Below are 15,423 nucleotides of genomic sequence, written 5' to 3' on the forward strand. Positions count from 1 at the left end.
TCAGGAGCAGTTTCAGTTTGGAAACTATCTCCAGTCTGGAATAAATCCAAGCCTTCTAGAAAGGCAAAGCCTGCTTCTAAGTCCACATGAAGGTGTGGCCCTCATTCCAGCTCAGCTGGTAGGGGGCAGGTTACGTTTTTTCAAAGAAATTTGGATCAACTCTGTTCACAATCTTTGGATTCAGAACATTGTTTCAGAAGGGTACAGAATTGGTTTCAAGATGAGACCTCCTGCAAAGAGATTTTTTCTTTCCCGTGTCCCAGTAAATCCAGTGAAAGCTCAAGCATTTCTGAATTGTGTTTCAGATCTAGAGTTGGCTGGAGTAATTATGCCAGTTCCAGTTCTGGAACAGGGGATGGGGTTTTATTCAAATCTCTTCATTGTACCAAAGAAGGAGAATTCCTTCAGACCAGTTCTGGATCTAAAAATATTGAATCGTTATGTAAGGATACCAACGTTCAAAATGGTAACTGTAAGGACTATCTTGCCTTTTGTTCAGCAAGGGCATTTTATGTCCACAATAGATTTACAGGATGCATATCTGCATATTCCGATTCATCCAGATCATTATCAGTTCCTGAGATTCTCTTTTCTGGACAAGCATTACCAGTTTGTGGCTCTGCCGTTTGGCCTAGCTACAGCTCCAAGAATTTTTACAAAGGTTCTCGGTGCCCTTCTGTCTGTAATCAGAGAACAGGGTATTGTGGTATTTCCTTATTTGGACGATATCTTGGTACTTGCTCAGTCTTTACATTTAGCAGAATCTCATACGAATCGACTTGTGTTGTTTCTTCAAGATCATGGTTGGAGGATCAATTCACCAAAAAGTTCATTGATTCCTCAGACAAGGGTAACCTTTCTGGGTTTCCAGATAGATTCAGTGTCCATGACTCTGTCTTTAACAGACAAGAGACGTCTAAATTGATTTCAGCTTGTCGAAACCTTCAGTCACAATCATTCCCTTCGGTAGCCTTATGCATGGAAATTCTAGGTCTTATGACTGCTGCATCGGACGCGATCCCCTTTGCTCGTTTTCACATGCGACCTCTTCAGCTCTGTATGCTGAATCAATGGTGCAAGGATTACACAAAGATATCTCAATTAATATCTTTAAAACCGATTGTATGACACTCTCTAACGTGGTGGACAGATCACCATCGTTTAATTCAGGGGGCTTCTTTTGTGCTTCCGACCTGGACTGTTAATTTCAACAGATGCAAGTCTCACAGGTTGGGGAGCTGTGTGGGGATCTCTGACGGCACAAGGAGTTTGGGAATCTCAGGAGGTGAGATTACCGATCAATATTTTGGAACCCCGTGCAATTTTCAGAGCTCTTCAGTCTTGGCCTCTTCTGAAGAGAGAATCGTTCATTTGTTTTCAGACAGACAATGTCACAACTGTGGCATACATCAATCATCAAGGAGGGACTCACAGTCCTCTGGCTATGAAGGAAGTATCTCGAATTCTGGTTTGGGCGGAATCCAGCTCCTGTCTAATCTCTGCAGTTCATATCCCAGGTATAGACAATTGGGAAGCGGATTATCTCAGTCGCCAAACGTTGCATCCGGGCGAATGGTCTCTTCACCCAGAGGTATTTCTTCAGATTGTTCAAATGTGGGAGCTTCCAGAAATAGATCTGATGGCGTCTCATCTAAACAAGAAACTTCCCAGGTATCTGTCCAGATCCCGGGATCCTCAGGCGGAAGCAGTGGATGCATTATCACTTCCTTGGAAGTATCATCCTGCTTATATCTTTCCGCCTCTAGTTCTTCTTCCAAGAGTAATCTCCAAGATTCTGAAGGAATGCTCGTTTGTTCTGCTGGTAGCTCCGGCATGGCCTCACAGGTTTTGGTATGCGGATCTTGTCCGGATGGCCTCTTGCCATCCGTGGACTCTTCCGCTACGACCAGACCTTCTGTCGCAAGGTCCTTTTTTCCATCAGGATCTCAAATCCTTAAATTTAAAGGTATGGAGATTGAACGCTTGATTCTTGGTCAAAGAGGTTTCTCTAACTCTGTGATTAATACCATGTTACAGGCTCGTAAATCTGTATCCAGAGAGATATATTATAGAGTCTGGAAGACTTATATTTCTTGGTGTCTTTCTCATCATTTTTCTTGGCATTCTTTTAGAATTCCGAGAATTTTACAGTTTCTTCAGGATGGTTTAGATAAAGGTTTATCCGCAAGTTCTTTGAAAGGACAAATCTCTGCTCTTTCTGTTCTTTTTCACAGAAAGATTGCTAATCTTCCTGATATTCATTGTTTTGTACAAGCTTTGGTTCGTATAAAACCTGTCATTAAGTCAATTTCTCCTCCTTGGAGTTTGAATTTGGTTCTGGGGGCTCTTCAAGCTCCTCCGTTTGAACCTATGCATTCATTGGACATTAAATTACTTTCTTGGAAAGTTTTGTTCCTTTTGGCCATCTCTTCTGCCAGAAGAGTTTCTGAATTATCTGCTCTTTCTTGTGAGTCTCCTTTTCTGATTTTTCATCAGGATAAGGCGGTGTTGCGAACTTCTTTTGAATTTTTACCTAAAGTTGTGAATTCCAACAACATTAGTAGAGAAATTGTGGTTCCTTCATTATGTCCTAATCCTAAGAATTCTAAGGAGAAATCGTTGCATTCTTTGGATGTTGTTAGAGCTTTGAAATATTATGTTGAAGATACTAAGTCTTTCCGAAAGACTTCTAGTTTATTTGTTATCTTTTCCGGTTCTAGAAAAGGCCAGAAAGCTTCTGCCATTTCTTTGGCATCTTGGTTGAAATCTTTAATTCATCTTGCCTATGTTGAGTCGGGTAAAACTCCGCCTCAAAGGATTACAGCTCATTCTACTAGGTCAGTTTCTACTTCCTGGGCGTTTAGGAATGAAGCTTCGATTGATCAGATTTGCAAAGCAGCAACTTGGTCCTCTTTGCATACTTTTACTAAATTCTACCATTTTGATGTATTTTCTTCTTCTGAAGCAGTTTTTGGTAGAAAAGTACTTCAGGCAGCGGTTTGTTTGAATCTTCTGCTTATGTTTTTCATTAAACTTTATTTTGGGTGTGGATTATTTTCAGCAGGAATTGGCTGTCTTTATTTTATCCCTCCCTCTCTAGTGACTCTTGCGTGGAAAGATCCACATCTTGGGTAATCATTATCCCATACGTCACTAGCTCATGGACTCTTGCTAATTACATGAAAGAAAACATAATTTATGTAAGAACTTACCTGATAAATTCATTTTTCATATTAGCAAGAGTCCATGAGGCCCGCCCTTTTTTTATATGCTTTCGCACTTTTTTATCACCCCACTTCTTGGCTATTCGTTAAACTGAATTGTGGGTGTGGTGAGGGGTGTATTTATAGGCATTTTGAGGTTTGGGAAACTTTGCCCCTCCTGGTAGGAATGTATATCCCATACGTCACTAGCTCATGGACTCTTGCTAATATGAAAGAAATGAATTTATCAGGTAAGTTCTTACATAAATTATGTTTTTCCTTCCTGTACCTTCGGTCGAATGACTGGGGGGTAGAGCTCGGGGAGGAGCTATATAGACAGCTCTGCTGTGGTGCTCTTTGCCACTTCCTGTTAGCAGGAGGATACTATCCCACAAGTATAACGATGAATACGTGGACTCGTCTTACCATAGAAGAAATCAATTTATCAGGTAAGCATAAATTTAGTTTTTATATTTACACTTTTTGAGTCGCCAGCTCCTACTGAGCATGTGCAAGAATTCACAGACTATACGTATATGCATTTGTGATTGGCTGATTGCTATCACATGGTACAGGGGGAGTGGAAATATACTTAAAGGGACAGTCAAGTCCAAAAAAAACTTTCATTTTTCAAATAGGGTATGTAATTTTAAACGACTTTCCAATTTACTTTTATCAACAATTTTGCTTTGTTCTCTTCGTATTCTAGTTGAAAGCAAACATAGGAAAGCACATATGATAATTTCTAAGCCCTTGAAGGCCGCCTCTATTTTATTTACTTTTCACAGCAGGGGAGAGCATGCTCTTGTAGGCCATATAGATAGCATTGTGATCATGCTCGTGGCTAGTGGCAGACACTGCACTAATTGGCTAAAATGCAAGTCAATAGATAATAACTAAAAGTCATGTGATTAGGGGCGGTCAGAAGATGCTTAGATACAAGTTAGTCACAGAAGTAAAAAGTGTATTAATATAACAGTGTTGGTTGTACAGAACTGGGGAATGTCTAATAAAGGGATTATCTATCTTTGTAAACAAAAATTCTGGTGTTGACTGTCCCTTTAACTTTGAAATTTGTTAGAAAAAATCTACTACTCATTTGACATTCAGAATAAATTCTATTGTATTGTCTTATCTTGCATTTGTTGATTATGCAAATCTACTGTGTTTACTGGTCCTTTAGTCTTAGCCAAGATAGGTTTCTCTGAGAGGGTTATTGACACTCATTCAGGCTCTTAAGCCTGTTACTTACTTATTCTGGTGTAAGGAGCGTGGTTTAGCCTGGCATAAGGTTAAGGCTGCCAGGATTCTTTCCTTTCTCCAGGAGGGTCTGGAGATTGGCCTTTCTGCATGTCCCCTAAGGGGATAGATTTCGGTCCTTTATGTGTTGCTGCACAAGAAGCTTGCAGAACTCCCTGACATGCAATCTTTTGTTAAGGCTCTGATCAGGATCAGACCTGTGTTTAGATCCAACGTTGCACCTTGGAGTTTGAATCTTGTTCTTAAGTTTTTACAACGGGCTCTATGTGTGCCTATGCGTTCGGTTGATATTCAATTGTTGTCCTGGAAGGTTCTTTTTCTATTGGCTATTGCGTTGGCACGCAGAGTTTCTGAAATGGCTGCCTTGCAATGTGAGTCTCCTTATCTGGTGTTCCACACTGATAAGGCTGCCCTACGTACCCGCTTGGGTTTTCTACCTAAGGTGGTGTCTGATCGTAACATCAATCAGTAGATTGTGGTTCCTTCCTTATGTCCTAATCCTCCTCCTTCGAAGGAACATTTACTTCATAATCTGGATGTGGTTCGAGCTTTAAAGTTTTGTCTTCAAGCTACTAAGGATTTTAGACAAACTTCTTCCTTTTAGTTTGTTATATACTCTGGGAAGCGTAAGGGTCTGAAGGCCTCTTTGACGTCCTTATCTTTTTGGTTGAGGAGTGTTATACGCTTAGCTTACAAGTCAGCGGGACTTAGACCCCTTTAGAGGATTACGGCTCATTCCAATATAGTAGTGGCTTCCTCTTTTACCTTTAAGAATGAGGCCTCTATGGATCAGATTTGTAAGGCGGCTACCTGGTCCTCCTTACATACTTTTTCAAAATTCTGTAAAATTTGAAGTTTTTGCTTCGGCTGAAGCAGCTTTTGGGAGAAAGGTTTTGCAGGCTGCGGTGCCCTCAGATTAGGGTCAGCCTTTCCTTTTACCCCTCCCGTTATCATCCAGTGTCCTCTAGAGCTTGGGTTTAGTTTTCCCAACAGTAAGGAATGATGCCATGGACTCTCCTCATATTAAGAAGGAAAACATTAATTATGCTTACCTGATTATTTAATTTCCTTCTGTATGAGGAGAGTCTATGGCCCCCTCCCGTATACTCCGAAGGGCGGACAAAAATTGCTTTTCTCTTCTGGCACCATTTATACCCTGATATTTCTCCTACTGTTCCTTGCTCCCTTGGCAGAATGACTGGGATATGAGGGAATTATGGGGGGAGTATTTAAGCCTTTAGCTGGGGTGTCTTTGCCTCCTCCTGGGGGCCAGGTTCAGTAATTTACAACAGTAAGGAATGATGCCGTGGACTCTCCTCATACAAAAGGAAATTAAATTATCAGGTAAGCATAATTTGTCTTTAGGCAACTTTCTAATTTACTCCTATCAAATTTTCTTTGTTCTCTTGCTTTCTTTATTTGAAAAAGTAGGCCAAGTAGCCTGCCCATTTTGTTAAGCACCCTGGATAGCGCTTGCTAATTGCTGGCTACATTAAGCCACCAATTAGAAAGTGCTACCCAGGTGCTGAATCAAAAATGGGCCAGCTCCTAAGGTTACATGTTTGCTTTATCAAATAAAGATACAAAAGAACAAAAACAATTGATAATAGGAGTAAATTAGAAAGTTGCTTAAAATTGCATGTTCTATCTGAATCATGAAAGGAAAAAAATGGGTTTAGTATCCCTTCAAGTCCTGAGAGGCCTGACTATTCATTTCCTTCCCCATTTGTTTTCTTGTTAGGGGGCTTATTCCATTTTCAAGGCATTTGATAATCTATCTGACAAGGGTTTCTAAGATATATATCTCGCTAAGTACATCAGGGCTCGACAAGTCCAGGAGCCAATGGCTCCTAGAATTTTGCCCCTGGCTTCTAACTTTTGGGTTATTATCCATAGATCTACTGTATGCACAAATAGCAGTATAAGGTTCCTAAATATTCTTACTGGCTTCTACATTTTAAACAGATATGTCAAACCCTGCAGTACATGTTTCTTCATGTTGCTTTTAGTCACAAAAAGATCAAGCTAGAGGTTTTCCTTTTTTTTTTTTTTTTGCTACACATGTAGTATTCAGTCCTTGGATTTTAAACTTTGTTTTACTTATACCATGTATGAAAAATCTCTTAGGTATGTTTTCAGTCTCCTTTTGGTTTGAGCAATCAGGACAGTTTATAAATAAGTGGTTACACTCATGTAAGCAATGACTGTGTTGAATTTTGCAGGGTTAACCTTTAGCATTCTAAAGTATGTAGTATACACTGCAGCTTCTCTGATAAATTACAAGAAAAATAGATTGGTTTCTAAACAAATTTGTATTTTTTGATGGAGAATTATTTCTTTTTTTCTTTATTTACTTACTATGTGGGCAATCAGGACAGTTTATAAATACATTTTTACACTCATGTAAGCAATGACTTTGGAGAATTGTGCAGGGTTAACCTGTCACATTGTAAATTTTGTAGTGTACTCTGCAGCTTCTCTGATAAATTAGGAGAAAAGCAGATAATTTTTTTGATGGGGAGATTTTTTCTCTCCTTTTTTATTTATTTAATATTTATTAAGGTTTCCAAACTAAAGTTTTAATTCTACACTCTCTGAAGTTAAATCTAATTTGCATGTCTCTATAAAAGTTCATGGAACATTTAATACATTTTTACAAGCATACTACTGACGTTATTCCCCACAATTTTAAAACCTAGCTTTCACTGCATTCCATTGCTGACACGTCAAAATTCTATTTGTTAGATTTAACAACAAAACATATCTTTTATAATGTTTATACAATATAAAGAAAAATAGCTAAAGTTTGGAACTTACCACTTTTTTTTTTTTTTCTCTTATAGGCCATTTGGACAGTGCTACGATTTTTTAACTCTTCATACAGTAAAGAAATACTTTCTTCCAATTATTGAAATGGTTCCACAGTTTCTAGAAAATTTAACAGATGATGAGTTAAAAAAAGAAGCAAAAAATGAAGCCAAAAATGATGCCTTGTCCATGATAATAAAATCTTTAAAGAGCTTAGCTTCAAGAGTACCGGGACAAGAAGAAACTGTCAAAAACTTAGAAATTTTTAGACTTAAAATGATACTTAGGTAAGTTCTTTCATTTAGAAGTTTAGAAAATCCATTTTTACCACTTAAAGTTTAAATTGTACTTTAAAAATACAAAACTTAAAAAAAAAAAAAAAAAAAAAACCCTCTTTGTCCTAATATTCAACCTCCTGACTTGCACTTTCTTCAAAGTTCAGAACCCCTCAAAATTTTGGAGTTCTTGCCTTATAGTCTGATATCTTGTCTGGTCATGAGTACCATCCACTGCAATGTTTTGGTGCCCACCGCTAATCAAGGCCAAATAGTAGACCTCATGACTCAATAAGAAACTATGGGGAACTGATACATGATTTTGTTTTATTAGCATATGTATTCTTAATAAATGTAAGCATCTTTTTCGTTGTTTATATTTGTGTAGAAAAAGTGCTACTCTGAAATATTATCTGTATAGATATTCTCTGAACATTTGAGGTGTGTTGCAGGTTGTTACAAATTTCTTCCTTCAATGGGAAAATGAATGCACTTAATGAAGTTAACAAGGTGATATCTAGTGTATCCTACTACACACACAGACATGGAAATCCAGAGGAGGAAGAGTGGCTGACTGCAGAACGCATGGCAGTAAGTACCGCATTTTAGTTACAAAAAATATTTAGATACAGTCAGCATTCCTACATATTACAATCTAAATGAACACTCTTGGGCAAAATATAGTAAAAATAAACTACTGACAAAAGTCTTGCCTGTCTGGATGTGAAATATAGCCTGTAAACTTTGTTACCACAGATCTTTAAGTTGGTTACTTGTTCTGCTGTCTATTTCATATTATGTTTTATATATATTTCTTCTACTAGATACGAAGAATCCACGGGTTCATCCATACTTGTGGGATATTATCCTCCTGCTAACAGGAAGTGGCAAAGAGCACCACAGCAGAGCTGTCTATATAGCTCCTCCCTTGACTCCACCCCCCAGTCATTCTCTTTGCCTATACTAAGTAATAGGAAGAGGTAAAGTGAAAGAGGTGATAAAATGATAGTTTCTCTTGTAAGGTGTATCCAGTCCACGGATCATCCATGGATATTCTCCTTCCCAACAGGAAGTTGCAAGAGGATCACCCACAGCAGAGCTGTCTATATAGCTCCTCCCCTAACTGCCACCTCCAGTCATTCTCTTGCAACTCTCGACAAGCATGGAAGCAGTAAGAGAGATGTGGTGAAATGTAGTTTTCTTTCATGTAATTAGCAAGAGTCCATGAGCTAGTGACGTATGGGATATACATTCCTACCAGGAGGGGCAAAGTTTCCCAAACCTCAAAATGCCTATAAATACACCCCTCACCACACCCACAATTCAGTTTTACAAACTTTGCCTCCGATGGAGGTGGTGAAGTAAGTTTGTGCTAGATTCTACGTTGATATGCGCTCCGCAGCAAGTTGGAGCCCGGTTTTCCTCTCAGTGTGCAGTGAATGTCAGAGGGATGTGAGGAGAGTATTGCCTATTTGAATGCAGTGATCTCCTTCTACGGGGTCTATTTCATAGGTTCTCTGTTATTGGTCGTAGAGATTCATCTCTTACCTCCCTTTTCAGATCGACGATATACTCTTATATATACCATTACCTCTGCTGATTCTTGTTTCAGTACTGGTTTGGCTTTCTACAAACATGTAGATGAGTGTCCTGGGGTAAGTAAATCTTATTTTCTGTGACACTCTAAGCTATGGTTGGGCACTTTGTTTATAAAGTTCTAAATATATGTATTCAAACATTTATTTGCCTTGACTCAGAATGTTCAACTTTCCTTATTTTCAGACAGTCAGTTTCATATTTGGGATAATGCATTTGATTTAATCATTTTTTTCTTACCTTCAAAAAATTTGACTCTTCCCTGTGGGCTGTTAGGCTCGCGGGGGCTGAAAATGCTTCATTTTATTGCGTCATTCTTGGCGCGGACTCTTTTGGCGCAAAAATTCTATTTCCGTTTCCGGCGTCATACGTGTCGCCGGAAGTTGCGTCATTTTTTTGACGTTATTTTGCGCCAAAAATGTCGGCGTTCCGGATGTGGCGTCATTTTTGGCGCCAAAAGCATTTAGGCGCCAAATAATGTGGGCGTCTTTTTGGCGCGAAAAAATATGGGCGTCGCTTTTGTCTCCACATTATTTTAGTCTCCACATTATTTTAGTCTCATTTTTCATTGCTTCTGGTTGCTAGAAGCTTGTTCTTTGGCATTTTTTCCCATTCCTGAAACTGTCATTTAAGGAATTTGATCAATTTTGCTTTATATATGTTGTTTTTTCTCTTACATATTGCAAGATGTCCCACGTTGCATCTGAGTCAGAAGATACTACAGGAAAATCGCTGTCTAGTGCTGAATCTACCAAAGCTAAGTGTATCTGCTGTAAACTTTTGGTAGCTATTCCTCCAGCTGTTGTTTGTATTGATTGTCATGACAAACTTGTTAAAGCAGATAATATTTCCTTTAGTAAAGTACCATTGCCTGTTGCAGTTCCTTCAACATCTAAGGTGCAGAATGTTCCTGATAATATAAGAGATTTTGTTTCTGAATCCATAAAGAAGGCTATGTCTGTTATTTCTCCTTCTAGTAAACGTAAAAAATCTTTTAAAACTTCTCTCCCTACAGATGAATTTTTAAATGAACATCATCATTCTGATTCTGATGACTCCTCTGGTTCAGAGGATTCTGTCTCAGAGGTTGATGCTGATAAATCTTCATTTCTCCAACATAGGTGTGTCCGGTCCACGGCGTCATCCTTACTTGTGGGATATTCTCTTCCCCAACAGGAAATGGCAAAGAGCCCAGCAAAGCTGGTCACATGATCCCTCCTAGGCTCCGCCTACCCCAGTCATTCTCTTTGCCGTTGTACAGGCAACATCTCCACGGAGATGGCTTAGAGTTTTTTAGTGTTTAACTGTAGTTTTTATTATTCAATCAAGAGTTTGTTATTTTAAAATAGTGCTGGTATGTACTATTTACTCTGAAACAGAAAAGAGATGAAGAATTCTGTTTGTATGAGGAAAATGATTTTAGCAACCGTTACTAAAATCCATGGCTGTTCCACACAGGACTGTTGAGAGGAATTAACTTCAGTTGGGGGAACAGTGAGCAGTCTTTTGCTGCTTGAGGTATGACACATTCTAACAAGACGATGTAATGCTGGAAGCTGTCATTTTCCCTATGGGATCCGGTAAGCCATTTTTATTCAGACAGTAAATAAGGGCTTCACAAGGGATTATTAAGACTGTAGACATTTTCTGGGCTAAATCGATCATATTTACACATATTTAGCCTTGAGGAATCATTTAATCTGGGTATTTTTTGTAAAATAATATCGGCAGGCACTGTTTTTGACACCTTATTCTATAGGGGCTTTCCCTAATCTTAGTCAGAGCCTCATTTTCGCGCCGGTATGGCGCACTTGTTTTTGAGAAAAGCATGACATGCAGCTGCATGTGTGTGGAGCTCTGATACATAGAAAAGTCTTTCTGAAGGCATCATTTGGTATCGTATTCCCCTTTGGGCTTGGTTGGGTCTCAGCAAAGCAGATTCCAGGGATTGTAAAGGGGTTAAATATAAAAACGGCTCCGGTTCCGTTATTTTAAGGGTTAAAGCTTCCAAATTTGGTGGCTTTAAGACACTGTGGTGAAATTTTGGTGAATTTTGAACAATTCCTTCATACTTTTTCGCAATTGCAGTAATAAAGTGTGTTCAGTTTAAAATTTAAAGTGACAGTAACGATTTTATTTTAAAACGTTTTTTGTGCTTTGTTATCAAGTTTATGCCTGTTTAACATGTCTGAACTACCAGATAGATTGTGTTCTGACTGTGGGGAAGCCAAGGTTCCTTCTCATTTAAATAGATGTGATTTATGTCATAAAAAATTTAGTAAAAATGATGCCCAAGATGATTCCTCAAGTGAGGGGAGTAAGCATGGTACTGCATCATCCCCTCCTTCGTCTACACCAGTCTTGCCCATACAGGAGGCCCCTAGTACATCTAGCGCGCCAATACTCCTTACTATGCAACAATTAACGGCTGTAATGGATAATTCTATCAAAAACATTTTAGCCAATATGCCCACTTATCAGCGAAAGCGCGACTGCTCTGTTTTAGAAAATACTGAAGAGCATGAGGACGCTGATGATATTGTTTCTGAAGGGCCCCTACACCAGTCTGAGGGGGCCAGGGTGGTTTTGTCTGAGGGAGAAATTTCAGATTCAGGAAAAATTTCTCAACAAGCTGAACCTGATGTGATTACTTTTAAATTTAAGTTGGAACATCTCCGCGCTCTGCTTAAGGAGGTGTTATCCAATTTGGATGATTGTGATTATCTGGTCATTCCAGAAACACTATGTAAAATGGACAAGTTCCTAGAGGCCCCGGGGCCCCCCGAAGCTTTTCCTATACCCAAGCGGGTGGCGTACATTGTTAATAAGGAATGGGACAGGCCCGGTATACCTTTCGTACCTCCCCCCATATTTAAAAAATTGTTTCCTATAGTCGACCCCAGAAAGGACTTATGGCAGACAGTCCCCAAGGTCGAGGGGGCGGTTTCTACTCTAAACAAGCGCACCACTATACCCATAGAAGATAGTTGTGCTTTCCAAGATCCTATGGATAAAAAATTAGAAGGTTTGCTAAAAAAGATGTTTGTTCAGCAAGGTTACCTTCTACAACCAATTGCATGCATTGTCCCTGTCACTACAGCCGCGTGTTTCTGGTTCGATGAGCTAGAAAAGGCGATTATTAGTAATTCTTCTTCTTATGAGGAGATTATGGACAGAATTCGTGCTCTTAAATTGGCTAATTCTTTCACCCTAGACGCCACCTTGCAATTGGCTAGGTTAGCGGCGAAAAATTCTGGGTTTGCTATTGTGGCGCGCAGAGCGCTTTGGTTAAAATCTTGGTCAGCGGATGCGTCTTCCAAGAACAAATTGCTTGACATTCCTTTCAAGGGGAAAACACTGTTTGGTCCTGACTTGAAAGAGATTATCTCTGATATCACTGGGGGCAAGGGCCACGCCCTTCCTCAGGTTAGGTCTTTCAAGGCCAAAAATAAACCTAATTTTCGTCCCTTTCGCAGAAACGGACCAGCCCCAAGTGCTACGTCCTCTAAGCAGGAGGGTAATACTTCTCAAGCCACTCCAGCCTGGAGACCAATGCAAGGCTGGAACAAAGGAAAGCAGGCCAAGAAACCTGCCACTGCTCCCAAGACAGCATGAGATGCGGGCCCCCGATCTGGGACCGGATTTGGTGGGGGGCAGACTCTCTCTCTTCACTCAGGCTTGGGCAAGAGATGTTCTGGATCCTTGGGCGCTAGAAATAGTCTCCCAAGGTTATCTTCTGGAAGTGATTCATCCTGTTCCATTAAAAGAACGAGGGATGGGGTTCTACTCCAATCTGTTCGTAGTTCCCAAAAAAGAGGGAATGTTCAGACCAATCTTAGATCTCAAGATCCTAAACAAGTTTCTCAAGGTTCCATCGTCCAAAATGGAAACCATTCGAACAATCCTTCCATCCAGGAAGGTCAATTCTTGACCACGGTGGATTTAAAGGATGCGTATTTACATATTCCTGTCCACAAGGAACATCATCGGTTCCTAAGGTTCGCATTCCTGGACAAGCATTTCCAGTTCGTGGCGCTTCCTTTCGGATTAGCCACTGCTCCAAGGATTTTCACAAAGGTACTAGGGTCCCTTCTGGCGGTGCTAAGACCAAGGGGCATTGCTGTAGTACCTTACTTGGACGACATTCTGATTCAGGCGTCGTCCCTTCCTCAAGCAAAGGCTCACACGGACATAGTCCTGGCCTTTCTCAGATCTCACGGATGGAAAGTGAACGTGGAAAAGAGTTCTCTATCTCCGTCGACAAGAGTTCCCTTCTTGGGAACAATAATAGACTCCTTAGAAATGAGGTTTTTTCTGACAGAGACCAGAAAAACAAAACTTCTAAACTCTTGTCGGATACTTCATTCCGTTCCTCTTCCTTCCATAGCGCAGTGCATGGAAGAGATAGGTTTGATGGTAGCGGCAATGGACATAGTTCCTTTTGCGCGCATTCATCTAAGACCATTACAACTGTGTGTGTTCAGTCAGTGGAATGGGGACTATACAGACTTGTCTCCGAAGATACAAGTAAATCAGAGGACCAGAGACTCACTCCGTTGGTGGCTGTCCCTGGACAACCTGTCACAAGGGGTGACCTCCCGCAGACCAGAGTGGTCATTGTCACGACCGACGCCAGTCTAATGGGCTGGGGCGCGGTCTGGGGATCCCTGAAAGCTCAGGGTCTTTGGTCTCGGGAAGAATCTCTTCTACCGATAAGTATTCTGGAAGGGGGGAACAAGGAGTTCCCTGGCGATGGAAGAAGTGACCAAAATCATTCAATGGGCGGAGACTCGCTCCTGCCACCTGTCTGCAATCCACATCCCAGGAGTGGAAAATTGGGAAGCGGATTTTCTGAGTTGTCAGACATTGCATCCGGGGGAGTGGGAACTCCATCCGGAACTCTTTGCCCAAATCACTCAACTGTGGGACATTCCAGACATGGATCTGATGGCCTCTCGTCAGAACTTCAAGGTTCCTTGCTACGGGTCCAGATCCAGGGATCCCAAGGCGACTCTAGTAGATGCACTAGTAGCACCTTGGACCTTCAAACTAGCTTATGTATTCCCGCCGTTTCCTCTCATCCCCAGGCTGGTAGCCAGGATCAATCAGGAGAGGGCGTCAGTGATCTTGATAGCTCCTGCATGGCCACGCAGGACTTGGTATGCAGATCTGGTGAATATGTCATCGGCTCCACCATGGAAGCTACCTTTGAGACGAGACCTTCTTGTTCAAGGTCCGTTCGAACATCCGAATCTGGTCCCACTCCAGCTGACTGCTTGGAGATTGAACGCTTGATCTTATCAAAGCGAGGGTTCTCAGATTCTGTTATTGATACTCTTGTTCAGGCCAGAAAGCCTGTAACTAGAAAAATTTACCACAAAATTTGGAAAAAATATATCTGTTGGTGTGAATCTAAAGGATTCCCTTGGGACAAGGTTAAGATTCCTAAGATTCTATCCTTCCTTCGAGAAGGATTAGAAAAAGGATTATCTGCAAGTTCCTTGATGGGACAGATTTCTGCCTTGTCTGTGTTACTTCACAAAAAGCTGGCAGCTGTGCCAGATGTTCAAGCCTTTGTTCAGGCTCTGGTTAGAATCAAGCCTGTTTACAAACCTTTGACTCCTCCTTGGAGTCTCAACTTAGTTCTTTCAGTTCTTCAGGGGGTTCCGTTTGAACCCTTACATTCCATTGATATTAAGTTATTATCTTGGAAAGTTTTGTTTTTGGTTGCAATTTCTTCTGCTAGAAGAGTTTCAGAATTATCTGCTCTGCAGTGTTCTCCTCCTTATTTGGTGTTCCATGCAGATAAGGTGGTTTTACGTACCAAAAGTTGTTTCTAACAAAAACATTAACCAGGAGATAGTCGTGCCTTCTCTGTGTCCGAAACCAGTTTCGAAGAAGGAACGTTTGTTGCACAATTTGGATGTTATTCGCGCTCTAAAATTCTATTTAGATGCTACAAAGGATTTTAGACAAACATCTTCCTTGTTTGTTGTTTATTCCGGTAAAAGGAGAGGTCAAAAAGCAACTTCTACCTCTCTCTCTCTTTTTGGATTAAAAGCATCATCAGATTGGCTTACGAGACTGCCGGACGGCAGCCTCCTGAAAGGATCACAGCTCCTTCCACTAGGGCTGTGGCTTCCACATGGGCCTTCAAGAACGAGGCTTCTGTTGATCAGATATGTAGGGCAGCGACTTGGTCTTCACTGCACACTTTTACCAAATTTTACAAGTTTGATACTTTTGCTTCTTCTGAGGCTATTTTTGGGAGAAAGGTTTTG

At 40.6% G+C, this 15,423-nt stretch overlaps 1 protein-coding gene across 1 annotated transcript in view; it reads left to right on the forward strand.

The window, feature by feature from the left end:
• USP9X (ubiquitin specific peptidase 9 X-linked) overlaps window positions 1-15,423 on the forward strand; it is a gene marked incomplete in the record, with an annotated part of 1,177,890 nt that overhangs the window by 391,647 nt on the left and 770,820 nt on the right. Inside the window, 2 exon segments of the mRNA XM_053706481.1 lie at window positions 7,307-7,558; window positions 7,999-8,137. Coding sequence (XP_053562456.1) covers window positions 7,307-7,558; window positions 7,999-8,137 — 391 coding nt within the window.

This window comes from Bombina bombina, chromosome 3 (assembly GCF_027579735.1).
Source record: "Bombina bombina isolate aBomBom1 chromosome 3, aBomBom1.pri, whole genome shotgun sequence".
In the NCBI taxonomy this organism is placed as follows: domain Eukaryota; kingdom Metazoa; phylum Chordata; class Amphibia; order Anura; family Bombinatoridae; genus Bombina; species Bombina bombina.